This window comes from Diadema antillarum, unplaced genomic scaffold (genome assembly GCF_040938485.1).
Source record: "Diadema antillarum isolate AM-2024a unplaced genomic scaffold, OU_Dant_1.0 seq00000912_RagTag, whole genome shotgun sequence".
Lineage (NCBI taxonomy): Eukaryota > Metazoa > Echinodermata > Echinoidea > Diadematoida > Diadematidae > Diadema > Diadema antillarum.
Genome location: NW_027271768.1, coordinates 193,536 through 211,824, shown reverse-complemented (window position 1 = coordinate 211,824; position 18,289 = coordinate 193,536). Strand labels below are relative to the sequence as shown.

Here is an 18,289-nt window from a genome sequence, read left to right as displayed (position 1 = left end):
TTTATGATATTGGTGAAATAGAGGTGAAGCCTTCGCATAGCGTAAGGTAACATTCCAGGCACCGTGGCCATCTATTTTCTTTTTTGTTACGTCACTCTTGACAGCCAATCGTTTTCGACACACTTCAGATTCCGAATCTGAGAGGTATATATTGATTAAAATCCTGTCAAAATTTTGTCCACCAGCCTAGTCGACGTTTTTTGAATTATCCTTGATACGTGAATTACGGCTTAGGAACGCTCGTTAGTATTTCTCGTTAGGATTTAATGACGCAGTGCACAACGCATCGTCTCTATTTACACGCATTATTTCTGCCATTGAGCTGCACTTGGGCTATTGGATATTTAGATACTGCTTTTATTGTTTGGTAGATACAATCGATATGTCAGAGCACGGTTTGGAATATCAGAGAAATTTTTAATGACAATTACCGTAATGGGCCTTGGCTACACGAGTAGATACAATCACCACCGCCGTGTTTACATCATAGTTCATTGTGTCAATCAACTAACTTCTCTCACCGTCATATTGGATTGAGGGTGATATCGGCACTGCAAACTTGTATGCCATTACTCTAGACTAATCTTACACTTACATTCCAGTTGATGTAAGGGCACCGAGCGCATGCTGACAAATTTATTACTACTCCTAGCAATTATACGAAATCTTCACCGAACAGGAACCATTTACCACGTCAAATATCATTCGCTAACTTGACACAGCAGGGCTCGCATAACCTAATCCAGCAAATATCTTCGTTATCAAATAGTCGTGAAGATTCTAGCAAGTTCTCTTTTTTCCCTCAATTTATAGAAGCGCCATCGTCTATCTCAAATTTGTTGCCATGTTTTTAAGCGAGTTCGCAATCTTGCGGTTGACAATCGGAAGTTTAGCTATCGGTTTCGGGATTCCTGGCAATATGATCATCATCGCTGTCTTTACCCAGCAGTCAATCAGCAATGCCACTGACGTCGCCTTCATCGCCCTTGCCGTAGTCGACCTCGTTGGGAGTGTGATCAGCGGTGTGAAAATCGCCGCCGTCTTTTTCCACGACGAGCATCCATGGGCTTGTTTCTTCGAAGTCGTTGGCTCAAGATCTCCTCTTTTCGCAAGTCTATTACTCACGACGTCTATCGCGGCATATCGCTACAGAGCCGTGTGTAATCCGTTCGGAAAGCGTGTCGGACGGCGGGCTGCTGCCTGGCTATCTCTCACGTGCACCATCTTCGCGTTTGCTGTACATGTACCGTTCTTTTTCATCACGACGTCGCAAAAATTAGGCCGTGAGTATGGCTGTAATGTGTATGGAAACATCGTATGGGTGCAGAATGTCTACGCCCGGTCACAGGCGGTTCTCTTCTGCGCGTCTGCTTTACCTGTCACGGTTCTCTATACCTTGATTTTAAAACACATCCGCCATCACCAAGTAATCCGTCGTGAAATACTGTCTGATACAGCCGTTCCTGAACCTATACCCAAAATGAAATCGGCCGGAGCTGTTTACTCTATAAGCAAGAGCGTCAAAATGACCCCCACCTCACCAGACCAAGCTCCAACGGATGATTTCGCTGATAATGTCGAGCCGATTCCACCTCACCCGTCAGGTGAGAAAGAACCGCCAAGCCGGCAGATTGTCGACAAAGCACGGAGTGGACCAAGAAACATTCCTAGATCGGATCACAAGACTACACAGATGCTGATAATCATCACAGCCGTATTCTTTCTCCTCTGGCTGCCCAGCGTAGTGCTCGATCAGCTCTCCTTCGCGCAAATCCGCCACATTAGTGCCACCATCCCAAACGGGACATTTATGCTCTACTTTCTGTATCAGGTCAAATATATCAGCCACATCACTAATCTTTTTGTTTACATAGCGGTTAATAGACGTTTCAGAGATAATTGCAAGAAACTCCTTCTTGGCCGTGTTAAAAGTAGTTAATCAGGTCTTAAATTCACGGCTCGCAAGCAGGCTCATACCGGAAATAACAATATGTGAGACGATAATGTATCCTCACACCTCTTCCATAAAACTACTAAAATCATGATTCGGTAAATAATTTAGCCAAGTAAGAACACACCCCTTCAAAGTTTTTTGTTAATTATTTGGGGAAAGCTCTCCATGGAAGCGATAGGATCAATTATTTATTATTTTATTTCGATTTTTTTTGTGCATTTCATTGTATTAAGACTTGTTTGTAATGGTAGTACCAACTACATGTAGAATATTTTAAGTATGGGATCGTCACCGGTTTTATAACGTAATTTTACTTTGTAAATTGATGTCAATTTGAATATATAGCAAGTATAGTGGCTGGTAATAATAATTAATGAAATTAACTCAGATTTTGAAACACGAACCTAAGAATGTTTTTTTTTTTAAATTCTTGTTTATTCTGTAGAATGTATTGTAGGCCCTCACGAAACCATCAGATCTAGACGTGTTTGAGGATTGCATTAGTCACGGTAATGTTAGCATTTTGTGAGGTGCACGTAAAAAAAAAACTGCCTGCACATTCGATGTTACACCATACATAATTGTATTTCTTTGTACTTTGACAGTATCAGGAAATGGGAGTTTATACATGATCCAGGGCTCAACAGTAGCTTCTTTCTCCTGGTGGCCAGTTTGGACCATTAAAAGTTTTTTTAAACTTGAAATTTCGGTGGCCCGAAAAAGAGATGTATTGACCGAGGGAAAAAGAGTTACAACAATGAACTTTTATTCTTATATGCCCGATCGGGCCACGAAAGCAAACCTTTTCGGTAATTTGGTTGCCAATTGTCAATTCTAGTGGCCCCGGGCTACATCGCTGAATGTTTAGCCCTGCCTAATCAAAATGAAAGTATAATTAATGCCACCGCAATATTTTTCGCGTCGAAATGCAAACGGAGAAGGGCATTAATGAGAATGACGAACATCCGTAGAACGATATTGGCGAAGTCGTCGTGTGACTATGCCGATATTGGTAGAAATTTATAATACAGCTCGAAAAACTTTAACAACAAACTATCATCAGACTATAACCAGTTCTCGATACCAACAGATTTCTGTGATGGTCGGGCCACTACAATCCTCGAATCTAAAATAATTTTGAAAGCCCGAAAAAGAAATGTAATTACCGGAAATGAAAGGAAACATAAAAATCTAGCTTGAATTTGACCTGCCGAGCCCTGCTTTGAGAGTAGTTAGGTTTCCCGTCGTTACCAAACAAGACTTCACTCACCAATAAGTAAAGCTACAATGATTAGAAAAGATTAGGAAAGAACGTCGGCAGAACATTGTCTTCGATATCGGAGGTCTCGTAAGATAGTTATCAGTGTAGATTCATGCTCTCAATGTTTGTGAAATGCAGTGAAGCAGCCACAATTCTTCTTGACCAAATCGGTGAACACAAGCATAATATCATAGTGAAATTATGTACTGTAAGCTTGTAAGGCTTCATTGCTTGTTTCCCCAACGGCATATGCAAGGTGTTCTTATTCTCTGCGAGTAAGTCAAATTTCTATGTAATGTAATGTACCTTTCGCATTGTGAATTTCTTAATTCGTATATAAATTATTCTTCTATGGAATTCACTGAACAGTATTGTGCCCGCCTTTACCTCACGCAGACCAGAAATTCCGAAAAACCCTCCAAATGGGGTAAGAGCAGCAGTTCATTCAGTTTTTCATCATTTAGAAAGAAATATTCATAATGGAAATTCAATATCTGAAAGCCTTTTTTCAGTCATCTTGAACATCTCAAAACCCAAAAGAATGCAAGAGTTGCATTAACCAGATTGAGATTCAGCACCCTCTAAATACGGTAAAACCACCAAGTGTTTTCAATTCTTTTCAACATTTAGAAGAAAATAGGGGCCTACATGGGAATTTCCGTTTCTGGCGACCATTTTGGCGGTCATCTTTAATATCTCAAAGCCCTCAAGAAATGGAAGAGATGCATCATCCAGATTTTGATTCAACACCCTCAAAATAGGGCAAAACCACAAATTGTTTTCAATTGTTCACCGTTTAGAAAGTACATGGGAATAACCATTTTTGGCGGTCATTTTGGCAGCCATCTTTAATATCTCAAAACCCTCAAGGATGCAAGAGTTGCATTATCCAGATTTGGATTTAACACCCTGGAAATAGGACAAAACCACAAATTGTTTTCAATTGTTCACCATTTAGAATGAAGTACATGGGAATAACCGTTTTTGGCGGCCATTTTGGCGGCCATCTTGAATATCTCAAAACCTTCAAGGATGGAAGAGTTGCATCATCCAGATTTGGATTCAACACCATCGATATAATTGTGGAACCACCAATTGTTTTCAGTTGTTCACTGTTTAATATGAAGAACATGGTAATGTCCGTTTTGGGCGGCCATTTTGGCGGCCATCTTGAATCTCAAAACTTTCAAGGATGCAAGAGTTACATCATCCAGATTCGGATTCAGCACCCTCGAAATAGGGTTAAACAATCTGAAAAACATTCGATGGATGGTAAAATGAGGTTCGGCTTCTGGCACCCAGACTACTAGAGTTATTCTTTGTGAGGTAAATGAACCATAAAGTAAATTACATAATTATGTGATGTGTCTCATATTATTCTAAACTAAATGTATTTTTGTTACACATAATTCAGGGAAAATATCACAGTGCACTACAACAGGACTCCCCCTTATGCATTTGAAATGAAGTTGATATCTTTTTAATTAATTTGCTAGTCCTTGCCTTTTGGTAAAGCATGGTTGCTGAAATAATTTTTGTATGTGCTGACTTTGCTTTTTATTCAATATTGTTGCTTTCTGCTTGATATGAAACGGTTCTGTAACAGGAAAAAACGAACGAACTCTCCGAAACCAACTATCTTTGCTGGTGATTGTTTTAATCTCTGTTTTAGTCATGGACGAAGGTGGCATGATAGTAATGAATAAAACTCAATTTGGTAAATGACGAGGTGGAGGTCTCCACAATCACTAAAATCAATGTTGAAACAAATGCCGAATATAACGCGTGTTCTGAATTCATTAAAACAAAACCCGGAAAGTAAACTTGGATGATTGGTAAATAGTTGTGCTCGATGCTTATAAAGCAGCTTAAAACTAACAGTTCTTATCACTAAAACTGACGTTTCTTCTTATATAAATGATCATAGTCCTCAAAGAGTGACAAAAATACAGGCAACTGTAGAACCGCTCACCATGTAATCGCCGCAAAACGTAGATCTAAGAAAGATATTAAAATACATAACTTTGAATGGAAATGAACATTGCGGTTTCTTCATGAATGATATTCATATTTATCCGTATGTTTTGTAGGAATTTCAACTCTTAGCGTGCTTTTGAATAGGATAATTTTTTTTTTATATTCTTAAGGATCCTTTTTCGCAGTAATCACAAATATTACCCAAACATGGAATGAAAGATAAATGACTTTGCGAAATCCTGCGGGCAATGTGAAATGCAACCCAGTTCTCAACATCAGGTTTCGTTTCAATCAACATGAACGTAGAGGTCAATAATTGATTTCTTCATAATCATTCGTATTTTCAAATTGTTAGGACTAAAGTATCTTAACAATTAAAAACAAACAATTCTAGCAAGAAAAAATGAAAGAAAACGAAATAAATGCAACTTTTATCCTGCATATAATGACCCAGGGTACAGTAAGTAGTTAGCAAAATCGATTGCACACTTAATCGCCGTTTAACACACACACACTCACACACACACACACACACACACACACAAAACCAACAACAACACAAAAAACAGGTCATACGCTGAAAAAAAAAACAAGGAAGAAACAAGAAGGCATAATCGTGTTAAAGAAGCAGACGATAAAACATCATCAGAAATGGAGGATTGTCGACGTGACTAGGTTTTCGTGTCTCAGGTTCTCCGTGAGGCTTAGTTATTACTTTTGTCTTGTCGACTATGATTCTCGACATTTTCGTACATAGAGTCATGTGAGCTCTAACATGTAATATCTATGACAAGTATCCACATATCACGTACAACAGCTTATCCTTTTTTATGTGATGCAATATCATGACTATTGTTATTGTTATCATCATTATTTTTCATATCATGATATGACGTGGAGGTTGGAGACACTTCAGTAGACAAGTTGACAATGAATCAGCTTCATTCTGGCGAGTTATTGTCAATGGAAACCGACTGTGTTCATGGAAAAGAGTTCGCTTCTACACGTACACCGTTTTTGTTATTGTTGTTGTCTTGTTAAAAATTTTGTTTCTCTTTGTAACAAAGTTACACTGAATGCGTCATTAGTTAATTATAAATTACGTTGATACTTCTGGAATAAGATTTTCAAAATATAATCAAGTCAATCTTGATATAAGAAATTCTTACTTTATATCCACGTTTCGCTGTCCATCACAAGCTAACGAATAAACGCGTTGAATGTGACCTTTTGACATTTATGCATTTTTCTTGTTGTTTTAATGATAAGTTATTGTGTTTATGTGTATGCGTGGGTATGTGTGCATGAGTACATGTGTTGCCGCTGTAATCAAAGTAAGGAAAATGACACACAAAAAAAAGTTAGATAGTTCGCCTCTTTGACGGTGACTATTTTTTTTTACGTTTGAATGAACATTTTTTTTTAAATACAAATCCAATTCAAATTGAATTGAAACCTATATACATCGGAATGTAATAGTTTGGGTTGGTTGTTAGCACTTAGTGTAGTAGGTGAGGTTCTTGACTGGCCGTGAGTAAAATCAGTGTCTGTCATTCTTGGCGAGTTGCTTTAGCCGCCATGACCAAGGTGTTGAACAAAAAGTGCAAATGGCAATAATGCAACATCTATTATGCAGACGCTATGCTCCAGGTAATCTAGGACAGGAAGCTTACATTCTTTTCTTAAGATCCTTTTAAAGAAGAAATCCACTCCAGGACTTCATCAATTTCATTCGAGAAAGAAAAAATAATAATCAAAATAGAATAAGAAATGAAGAAGTTAAAATATTTTGAAATTTTCAATTTTTTTTCGGAAAATGGTTTTTACCAACCGTTATGAATATTCAAATCAGCAAATTTATGATGTCACGCCCTGACAATTTCTTATTAGTTTCATAAACAGAAATGACCAAAAAAATCACATATTTCTGCTGCATACGTATACAACTTGCCTTAAATCACCCAAAATGAAAAGGAGCAAATATTAACAGATACAATTTTTATGTTGCTTTGGAAATATGCTTTACCTGTATTACATAACATACATGAAAATATTGTGAGGGCATGACATCATCAACACTGTCATTTGAATATTTATAAGGACTAGTCAAGCAATGTTCTTGTCAATGAGGAAATTGTGAAACTTTAAAATATCATATCTTCCTTATTTCTCATCCTATATTTTTTTGTCATCGTTTAAACGTTCTGGAAAGATTTTGATTTTTCATTTCTTTCAGAATTTATTTATTTGGGGTGGATTTCTTCTTTGCGGTTTATCATAAGTAGTCCTACTACTATCGTTGGAAATCAACATAAATGGCAAAGGCTAATTTCACTTTTGAGCTGTCAATGATGGATTACAAAGCTCCTCCAACAACAACAAACAAACAAACAAACAAACACTGGGCAGTGCGATCCGCAGGGTGATAATGATGCGTCTGCAAGTCACGTAATATCATATTTTCATGCATAGTCTTATTCTCCGTCCCTCCCAGAAAAAAAAAATATATATATATATATAAAAATTCAACAACTCTGAGATGACAGACGTTGCATTTTTGTTCGTTAAAAAAAAAAGTAATGAAGTTTTTTTTTTTTTTTGATACGCGAAATGATGTGAGTGCGAACGCAAAAGGAATGAATTACTGAAAAGCCTTTATTCCAAACATTAATTTTTAGTAATATCTTTTAAAAATTTACTAGCTTATGTTTGTCTGATCAAACTGATAAAGAATATGTCGGAGAAGACCAGCAAATATAAAAAATGTCATCTGAATAAGAACATCTTAGTAGTCTTACAGCTGCATGCCATCCACTTGAAGTCTAAAGGATGAAAAAGAACCAACTCTGAAGAGGACTGTCAAAGAAATTTCAAAATGTAATTGTGAAGATAAAATCGAAGTATATTCATTAGGGTTGCATTAAAGAAGATATCGATTTCAAGTCGAGATCAAAACAAGACCTCCTCTACAGATCATGGAGGTTATTAAAAGCACAAAATACTGGGGTGTGTATTGATTTTTGCGAGGAAACAGACAAAAGCTTCTACAGAGCTACCGCTGGAATTTTTTTTTCAGCCCACTTGTTTGGGAAAAGAAGACTAAAAACGAGCAGCAACTGAACACATAAGTGATATTTCAGTAAAAAAAATGCATTGAACGTGAAGTCTTATTTTCTTTCAAAAGCAAGATTTCATATAGCTTAATGCATTCTTGCATTCAATAGGGACATCTTTATTTGCAAAACTTTCCAGCGATCCTTTCGTAACCACAAAAATGAATAAGACAATTTTAAGTATTAGATATCGTTCGGCAATTTTCCCCGACTCTCATCGATTAGTGCTCTCTACCAGGGAGGTAAGACTCACCTCCCTGTTCTTACCTACATTCGCTGAATCAATACGCAAGAAAACGTCCTTTTTTATTGTCAACAGAGCAAGAAGAAGCCTTCGAAAAAGTGTGTGTATAATTCATACCTATAAAAAGATTGTTATCTAGATCAAACAATAATAGATAGGGAACAGCCACTTAATACACAATCCGCTGTCAAAGTAAGCAAAGAGTGGCAATACAATCAAATCGAATACTTCTTCCCCTGATCTACGCGAACTATTCATTGCTCCATAAACAACTTTCACACCTCTGTTTCTTCGATTACCCCATTTCATACTGTTTAGTTTGTTTATGTTTGTATATCTTAACTGCATGACATAAATGTCCGTTATCGTTATCAAATAGATGTAATTTCCACCTCACCCTAGTAACTTTTAGGAAAGGTACCAGATTAATCATTGCATTTGTACCTATTATTTTGAAAGCATGGTGTGCTATATAGTTTTGGTTGAGATGGAGAAACACATTTAAACTTTTTTTAATTTGATAGATAATTAAAAACTGCTTATATTGAACATTACAGAGCATACATTTTTAGAGCAGAAAGTTTATTTGATGAAAATCGGACCCGTGGTGAAATGGCTGAGATATCAAAAAACAAAGTAACATAAAAGTGTTTGCAATAAAAGGTGGGACCCACATTTTACTTTATTCTATCGTATGAAGACAATTTAATAATACTGTTTTCTATAAAGGAGCAGAATTTCACAAATGTTCGAGTTATTTTGATTTTGATTTTGATGCATATGGCCTATGTGTAGGTCAGTTGTATCACAAAACATTCTACATATAAATATTTTGTAATAAGGCCTCAAATATATTATATTTCACTATTTGTCTCAATAAATCATAACATTATAGACTGTTTATTTTTGAAACAATTTTATTATAACTATTGTTCACATTCTGTATATTCCACAATACTCAACATTGATTAAACTGATCATAACATTTTTACATTGGTTGTTTCTATACCTAACTCACAATTTAGACCTATATTAGAACTATTCTTTTGAGGCAAATATCATACAAATTATATCTTAGATCACAGACAACGATGGAATATCACCCTGTGTTAATTGAAATAAATGTTTGTATTAAAACCAACAAACTTAATTATAGAAACATTATCCGATGACAAAAGATCTGTCACAACAGGGAAATAACCGTCTTTGGCAAAATGCAGCGAAGTGGACTATTCCTGTCAGGAACACTGATAAAAACACTTTCACTCTATTACACATAACCCAGTCTCCCAGCAATCACATTTTACTCCGTCCTAAACGTTTTCAAAAAATCGACGGAACACTTTTGTTGTTGATGATGCTGTATTTCTTGGCCCAGGGGGATTTAGAAAAATTCCATACCTGGGTCCCTAATTTGGCTGTACCGATTGTCACAGAAACAGACCTGCACAAGATAGATTGTTCCAACGCAACAGTATACTTCATGGAATACAATCGTACAAAGGAAACATATTATAAACAGGAAAGGTTGGAAGAGGAGGAAAACAAGCCTATTAACATTCAAACTGTTGCAAACCTTGCCCGAGCAACTCTGCCCTCTAGTGTTCAATTCAGGTCATCTGATAATTGCCATCTACGAACTCAAATAGTCTGTGATGCCCAAACCACATTTTAATTCTAATACGAAACATCAAAATCTTTCCTTGCGAGCAGAACTTTCAGTTTTATTCTTGGTCTAGTAAGAATCATCAATAATGTTCACATTTTTACAAAATAGATTGTGACGTTAGCATAAATCACTTACAGCGGGTTTACAAATACATCAACCTATTTTCGTTTTGTTTTTTATTTCTGTGTTTGAAAATATTTGTATGAATATATATATATATATATATATATATATGTATATGTATAATACATATATATATATATATATATATATATATATATTTGTCTTGACTCTTTCAACTGTTTTGCAATTTGTTTTGTAACTTGTTAAGTGAATGTTGTTTATTGTGTATGGTTGTATATTTTGCAATACCACTGTGTAAATCTTGTTGAAAACAGTTGCATATGTAAACTGTTGTATTATCTTTTCCTAACAACAAAGGTGAAACGTGTGTGTTCCATTAAAGAAGTAACGTGTGTTGTTTAGTTTCGAAACTTCAACACAAGAAATTCAAAAATGCCTTAACTGTCTTAACTTATATATGACGTAAATCTTATCATTCAAATAAATTTGTCAACAATAAAAATCATATAAATGGTTTATGGAAGGTTATACATGACATGCTCTGGTAGGCACGACATCACTCAAAAAAATTTGTCAACTATAAAAATCATGTAAATGGTTAATGGAAGGCTATACATGACATGCTCTGGTAGGCACGACATCACTCAAAACATCATTCGTTATCACAAGGTGTTTTACCAGATCTATGAATAGCTAAAGACAATCCCATGCTGTTGTTGTTTTTTGTTTTGTTTTGTTTTTTTAAGACGATCCCATTAAAAATCAGTCATTATCTTCCCATTTCACTGCATGCATTTGTACTGATTAACTGCATTTTGTCGAATAAATGACATTAACAACAATGACACGAATAAAGATAAGGATAAATTTACACAATTACGAACAGAAAGTACTTGTATGAACACAAAGTATTTCCAGATATTTACATCAACTCGTAAACTGTATTATATTAAGCAAACAAAATGTAAACAAAGTCATACAGAAAGTTATCTTACTCCCACGGAAACCTTGAAACACACTTATTAATTCTTAAAATATGAAAATAGACAGGTTTGTCTACGGTTAAGTGCAATAGTTCACGTTTGTTAAATAAATTTTGTACGTCGTAGATTTTTTTTTGTACGCAAGCCAATAATAACATATGGCTTTTGACATAGTATGTTTTGGTGAAATGCCTCTTGCTGAACTGTGATCCATCAAATTCCTGGAATTTTATTTGTCTCCAATTCAGCTTTATAATGAATATATTCTTAATAATTTATAACTACAATTTCACACCGACATCGAAACTTTGCACCTCAAAATTCCCTAATAATTCTGTACCATGCTGTTGTTTGATCATACAGTACTCGCAGTACTTGGGCACGTCAAATGATAATTCATTATTTTTCGAACCAACAGATTTTAGTGAGATCCTTGGTATTGTGCATGCTCTAAAATCAAGTCATACATGTGGTCATGATGAAATGAGCACGTCTCTTTTAAAACAAATTTTTGGGAGTATGTTGACACCTTTTAGTACATATTTGTGATTTGTCGTTTATCAACTGGTGTATTTCCGAACGCATGTAAAATTGCAAAAGTTATTCCAATATACAAAAAAAGATGACTCTTCTTTTGTTTCGAATTACCGACCTATCTCTATTCTTCCTTGTCTTTCTAAAGTCATAGAAAGACTTGTTTATAACAGACTGTACGATTTTTTTGTTACAAAATGATATACTGAACCAAGACCAATATGGTTTCAAGAAATTTCATTCTACTGATATGGCACTAGCCCTGTTCTATGACAGAGTGTCGACTGCTTTAGCTGAACAAAAACATGTCATTGGTGTGTTCATGGACCTAAGCAAGGCATTCGACACTCTTGACCACACTATCGTTTTACGTAAATTACATTGTTATGGAGTTCGTGGCATTCCACTGGAATGGTTTGAAGATTATTTATCAAATAGACAGCAATACGTATACTATGAATCGGTAAACTCTGAAGTTTTACCCATACATTGTGGCGTCCCACAAGGATCCATATTGGGACCACTACTATTTCTAGTGTATATAAATGATATTACAAATTCCAACATATTCTGTTCGCCGATTATACCAATGTATTTTGTTCCAATACTGATTTTCAGTCTCTTTTAAGAACTCGTACTGAATTGCCGAAATTATCTACATGGTTTAAGAGCAATAGATTGTCACTCAACTTAAAAAAGACAAAGCTTATTAATTTTCATAATAAGAAGCATAAAAATGAAATGCACCATCTGAATATCATGGTGGATGGTATATTACTGGAACAAAAAGAAAGTGTCAAATTCCTTGGAATATATATCAATGAAAATATGAAATGGAATGCTCGTGTGCAATTCATCTCAGATAAAGTGTCTCGTAACGTTGGTATACTCTGTAAGCTTAAGTATTATGTCCCAAAGAATATTCTATTTACGCTTTATAATTCGTTCATATTATCGAACATCTCATATTGTAACATTGTCTGGGCAACTGCAAAAAGTCACATTGACAGTATATTGCTTCTACAAAAGAAAGCTATACGCATATGTACCAATTCAGGTCATCGGGACCATTCAGATCCTTTTTTCGTAGAATTAAAAACACTAGAGGTAAATGATATTAATTTTTTGCAAAATTCACTTTTTATGTTTCGTTTGTATAACGGCCAGTTGCCATCTTCTTTTTTTTCTCATTATTTCATTTAAACAAGGATATACATTCTTATCCCACAAGACAGTCTGATAAATTTCATCTATTTCATACAAAATCCTAAAACGGTGATGGCTCTGAAATCTATCAGACACACAGGACCTGATATTTGGAACTCTCTTCCTTCAGAAATTCGAACTTTAAAGTCTATGTATTCTTTCAAGAAAACTGTAAAGACAATGCTGCTCTCTGGATATCAGTGATCTTATAATGTCATTGCAATTGTATTGTATTTCCATTTTTCTGAAAGAGCTATTCTTCTTCTAGATTATTCTTGAGTTTGGGATCATAGATTGAATGGGAAATTGGATTTTCACCAGTTTTTCTACAACTCCTTTTCTGGTAGAGTATTGTGATCAGTTTTTTCTTAGAGGCCCCTTTTATTTCTTGAAAATCCTTTGCACCCTGTTCACTTTGAACTCTAATAACTTTTGAAAGGATGATGCTACTTCTCTGAAAAATGATATTTATCATGGTTAGAAAGTGGTAATAGACAATGGTCAATTTCAGCGTAATCTGATAATCCCTCGATTGTTGGTGCTACAGTGGTTCACATCATGTTTTTGTCCCATTCATGGCACAGGTAGCACGGCTTAGTAAAGATTAAGCGCTTGAATAGACCCTATACTTCAGAGCCTCTTTTCTCAGTTTACACTTTCCAGAGTGTGCTTTCTTTCCAACATTTATATAGGTTAGGAGAATCCATTTGAATTGAGTTGTACATCATTTTAAAGCTTAGAGTCTGCTCTTTCAGAATTTGCATGCCTGGCGACTTATGTCTGTGGTGCAGGGTCACACAAGCGCGTACACACACATACACACGCGCACACGCACATGCAGACACACTCAATAGCCTTACCGTACCCCGCCTCATGCTCCAATAACTCCACCGTCAGCCTCACAACCTTACTGAGCTGCTGTCTAAGCACATACACACCTAACTTCAGCACGCCTACCTCCACCCATCATCACTAGTAAGTAACAACTAGTACTTTTTTATATTTTTACCAATTATTAATGTTCCGATTCAATCATTGCTGCCACTGTGTTTAGATGTCCGATAGCCCACCCCTGTTTTTGTTTTTTTCAACACAACCGGAATGTTTCCCGCAATCGACTGCCAACTGATTGCCGGCTTTCAACCAGCCCAAATGTGAATTGTACATCACATCGTACGTATCTATAGATTATGTATATATTTGTTTTTCCTTTCGCTTTTCCTGTATTTGTGATTGTTGTCAAACACACCATTATACACATGTTCAATTACTATTATGATTTTTATTAATTGCCGTTATGGTTTATATGGTTGCCTGTCTTCACATGTGTGTGGAGATATGCAATTGTATATGTGCGAGCATATTTGTATCTATATGTGCATGTGTGTGCGCATGTGTTATACGGTATGCTAATAATGAGAATGTTAATCGAAATAGATTATATAGAAATAAACTGAAACAATTTATAAGACTTCCCCGCACAATGTGTTATTCGGAAGCCTATAAATATACTACTGGAAATATGTCAACCACTTTTAAAATTATTAATGAGATTTTAATGAGTACTTTGTTAACATAGGTCCTAGTCAAACTTCAAAAATAGAAACCCATGCAAATAGATTTATCGCAGTACTTAGGTACGTCAAATAATAATTCATTATTTTTCAAACCAACAGATTAGAGTGAGGTCCTTGACATTTGTACATTCATTAAAATCAAGTTATACAATTGATCATGATGAAATGAGCACGTCTTTTTACAGCAAATTGTAGGTAGTGAAATGACACCTTTACTATACGTAATGCTGTACCTTGCCACTCTCAGCTAGTGTATTTCCAAATGAATATACAATTGCAAAAGTTTTCCAACATACACACACACACACACACACACAAGATGACTTCTTTCTTGTATCCAATTTCCGTCCGTCCTCTCTCTATTCTTCCTAGCCTCTTTAAGGTAATAGAAAGGCTTGTTTATAACAGACTGTATGATTTTTTTTGACACAATAATTATGATAAAGTTAAGAAAGTCCAGTATGGTTTCAGGAAATTTCGTCCTACAGATTTGGCACTAGCCCAATTGTACGATAGAGTGTCGACTGCCTTAGCTGAACAAATACATGTCATTGGTGTTTTCATGGATGTTAGCAAGGCACTCGACATTCTTGACCACACTATCCTTATACGTAAACTGCAGTGCTATGAAATTCTTCGTAGAAAATATCGCCGCATTTCATCTATTACGCAATCATGCAACCAACCATGAACTGTAACTGTTCACCGGTACCTCGATGAGAAAACATTTTTTCTTGCCTTACTGATCAGTGATCCATGTCTACTAAATTTGTGAAAGCCTTTAGTGAAAGCAGACTGACCTCTCCTATCCCTTTCTCCTTTCTACTACTGTATACGCAAGTCATCCCTCCCATACGAGAGCTGCACGCAAATCAAGCCACGCTTAAGCTGTAGAGCCCTACTATGTCCATTGTAGTGCTGTTAGCAAGGTTAGGTTTCTGCTGTACTTTGTGTAAAGGCAATGAAGAAAAAAATATGTTGTGTACGTCTGATGTTTTATGTATATGTGTGGCACCAACAATGCATTCATTACACAGTCATGGACATGACATGTACTATGATACTACAGGAGCAAATCAAATCAACTCAATAAACATATTGTGATTAAGCTTAAAACAAAGGAGATAATAATAATTTCATCTATTTTCCCTCAATAAACCATAACTGCAGACGGTTTATTCTAGAAACAATTTCATTATAACTATTGTTTACATTCTGTATATTTAATAATACTTACCATTGATTATAATGATTGTTATTTTTACATTGGCTCTTTCTATTCCTAACTCACATTCAAGAACTATTTGACGCACTGAAGCTGGGTTTTTGGTTCATACGCAAATGGTAAATAATGCCTATAGGTTTATTATGTTTATAGCAGAATATGGGCCTGTGTGTTCACAATAATTTACGCCATATTAGCCTATTTACATCCATACAGTCTATTTACAAGTATTTACAATACGATAAATAAAGACTTGCCACTGTTGTCAACCGTCAGTCGTATATTCGAATGGAAGCCCCCCACAGATGGCGCTGTAACAATTTGGTATCCGATATGAATGTGGTTGGGCGGCTGTCGTCGGCTGGGTAGCCTGTTAAAAAGTGATTACTGATGTGTCAAAAGATGAGCAAGATTACTACGTATTTTATACCGTATCATGGCAATTACCCCTGAATGCATCCGGGGAATAACCACCAGAGGGCAATTATCCCCCGGCTAAAATATTATTAATACTGATTAGTGGTAAAGTTAGAGTAAAGATTAGGGTTAGGTTTAGGGTTAGAGTCTCGGTTAAGGTTAGGATTAGGTTCAGGAGTAGGAGTAGGAGAAGGGAAAGGGGTCCGGGTTAATTGCCCATGGGGTAATTGCCCTAGATCCATTTTGTACATCATGGTTACCCTTTCAACTTCCCTGCAAGGTACACTGCAAAAAGTCCTGTGTTAAATAGTGAACACCGAGCTGGTGTTAAATTTTCGGTGCTCATTTATGGTGTTAAATTAACACCTCCAGGTGTCATTTCCAAATATAAAACTGGTTTTTGAAGAGTTTCTTAGTAACTGCACTTCTTGTTGATTTTTACTTTAAACAAGACGATCAAGAATTTTACATTAAAATACTAGATTTTTGAAAAAATGTGAAAATAAATTCACACCACAGTAACACCAGCTGGTGTGGTCTCTTATTGAAGCTGGACGCGTGTTGAACCATTGATATTAACACCAACAAATATCAAATCAACACCATGTGGTGTCATTTTTGAATTAACACCAGTACAGTGTCAAAATATCACCAGGTACAGTGTCAAATTAACACCACGAAGTGTCAGGTGAACACTTTTCAACACCATCACAGTGCATATTCTACACCTGTGGGTGTGGTCCTCTAACACTTGATCGGTGTTAAATTTAACACCCTTGGTGTTCAATCTAACACCGATGTTTTTACAGTGTACAATGTACATAGTAGTCCAATCAAGTTTTCGCAGGACTTTGATGACATAATATGAGGTATTATGGTATCGATTTAGAGTGAGTATCTATAATTTTTTGTTTTACTTTGTGGATGACGTTCTTGTGGTAGCTCAAGTAGCTGGGTCCCAAACATATAGGAGGCATAGGCCCTACTCTACAGCTGGTCGAACAAAACTGGTTTTGTAAGCTGCAGCGCTGACATTAGGGGATTCCATGCAAAGATTTCGTCTTAGAAATGCAAGGACCTTATTGGCTTTGTTGAGAGTATGGTGTTGGGTCCACACCTAAGTATTTCACGCATTCATCAAATTCAGGAGGGTCATTGTTCAGATACACGTTTTGATTCTTTTTTCCCTTTCCTGGAAATTGTCAATACCTTGCACTTGTCTTTGTTCTTATTTGCCCCCGAACATGCACCAAATGTTCCTTTGCGAATAATGTCGTAAAATAATTGGAAAAACTTGGCGTATTTCGTCAAAGCATGGTTATGCGAGACCGTCTCCAGAATTTCAGGATCTTTTTTTTACAGAATGTTGAGAAGATTTTGCAAGCCACCATCGTGCATCATCGTGTTGCGAAGGTCTGCGCGTATGATGAGGCTTCCAAGACATTTGGGGAAAATGCTCGCGAGAAATTTTTCTTTCTTTCTCAGTCTTTTACAGTTACCGCCTGTAACGGCACCTTCAAACAGTATAGCGATCTTTTGTACACTTAACTAAAATACGAATGTTGGACTCTGCAACTGTCGACATGCGTATGTGCGCCGTGAAATCAGCCCTTTCACAGGCATTGGCCACTCACTGGAATATCATATCCCCCCCCCCCCTGAAATTATCAGATCGGGCCAACTGATTTTGTGGCTTTAGAATAGTCTATCCTTTTAATCCGTGAAGAATGAATCTAAATCTCCTTTCACTCACCAAGTCTTACAAAAATGTGGCAGCAAAAATCATCATTTAATTGGAACCTTTTTATTTCATTGTCTATCTCACATTAGGAAATGATTAGATGGAATCCACTGAATGCGTGTATTATGCATAAAGCCAGAAAAAATGCGGTTGAAGGGGCAATTTTAATAGATAAAAATAGTGTGTGTAATAATGTCAAATATGTTTTAGATTTTGATAGTATTGTACCTCAGACTATAACAAAGGTTTTAGAATGATTTTTGTGATAAAAATAAATGAAGGCATAACATTGTATGACCAAATA

General features: G+C 36.0%; 1 protein-coding gene across 1 annotated transcript; it reads left to right on the top strand.

The window, feature by feature from the left end:
* Window positions 1–844: 844 nt before the first annotated feature.
* LOC139741247 (uncharacterized) lies at window positions 845–1,939 on the top strand. Its single transcript, XM_071651844.1, has one exon. It carries the CDS (start codon window positions 845–847, stop codon window positions 1,937–1,939), a length of 1,095 nt encoding a protein of 364 aa, XP_071507945.1.
* Window positions 1,940–18,289: the final 16,350 nt, after the last annotated feature.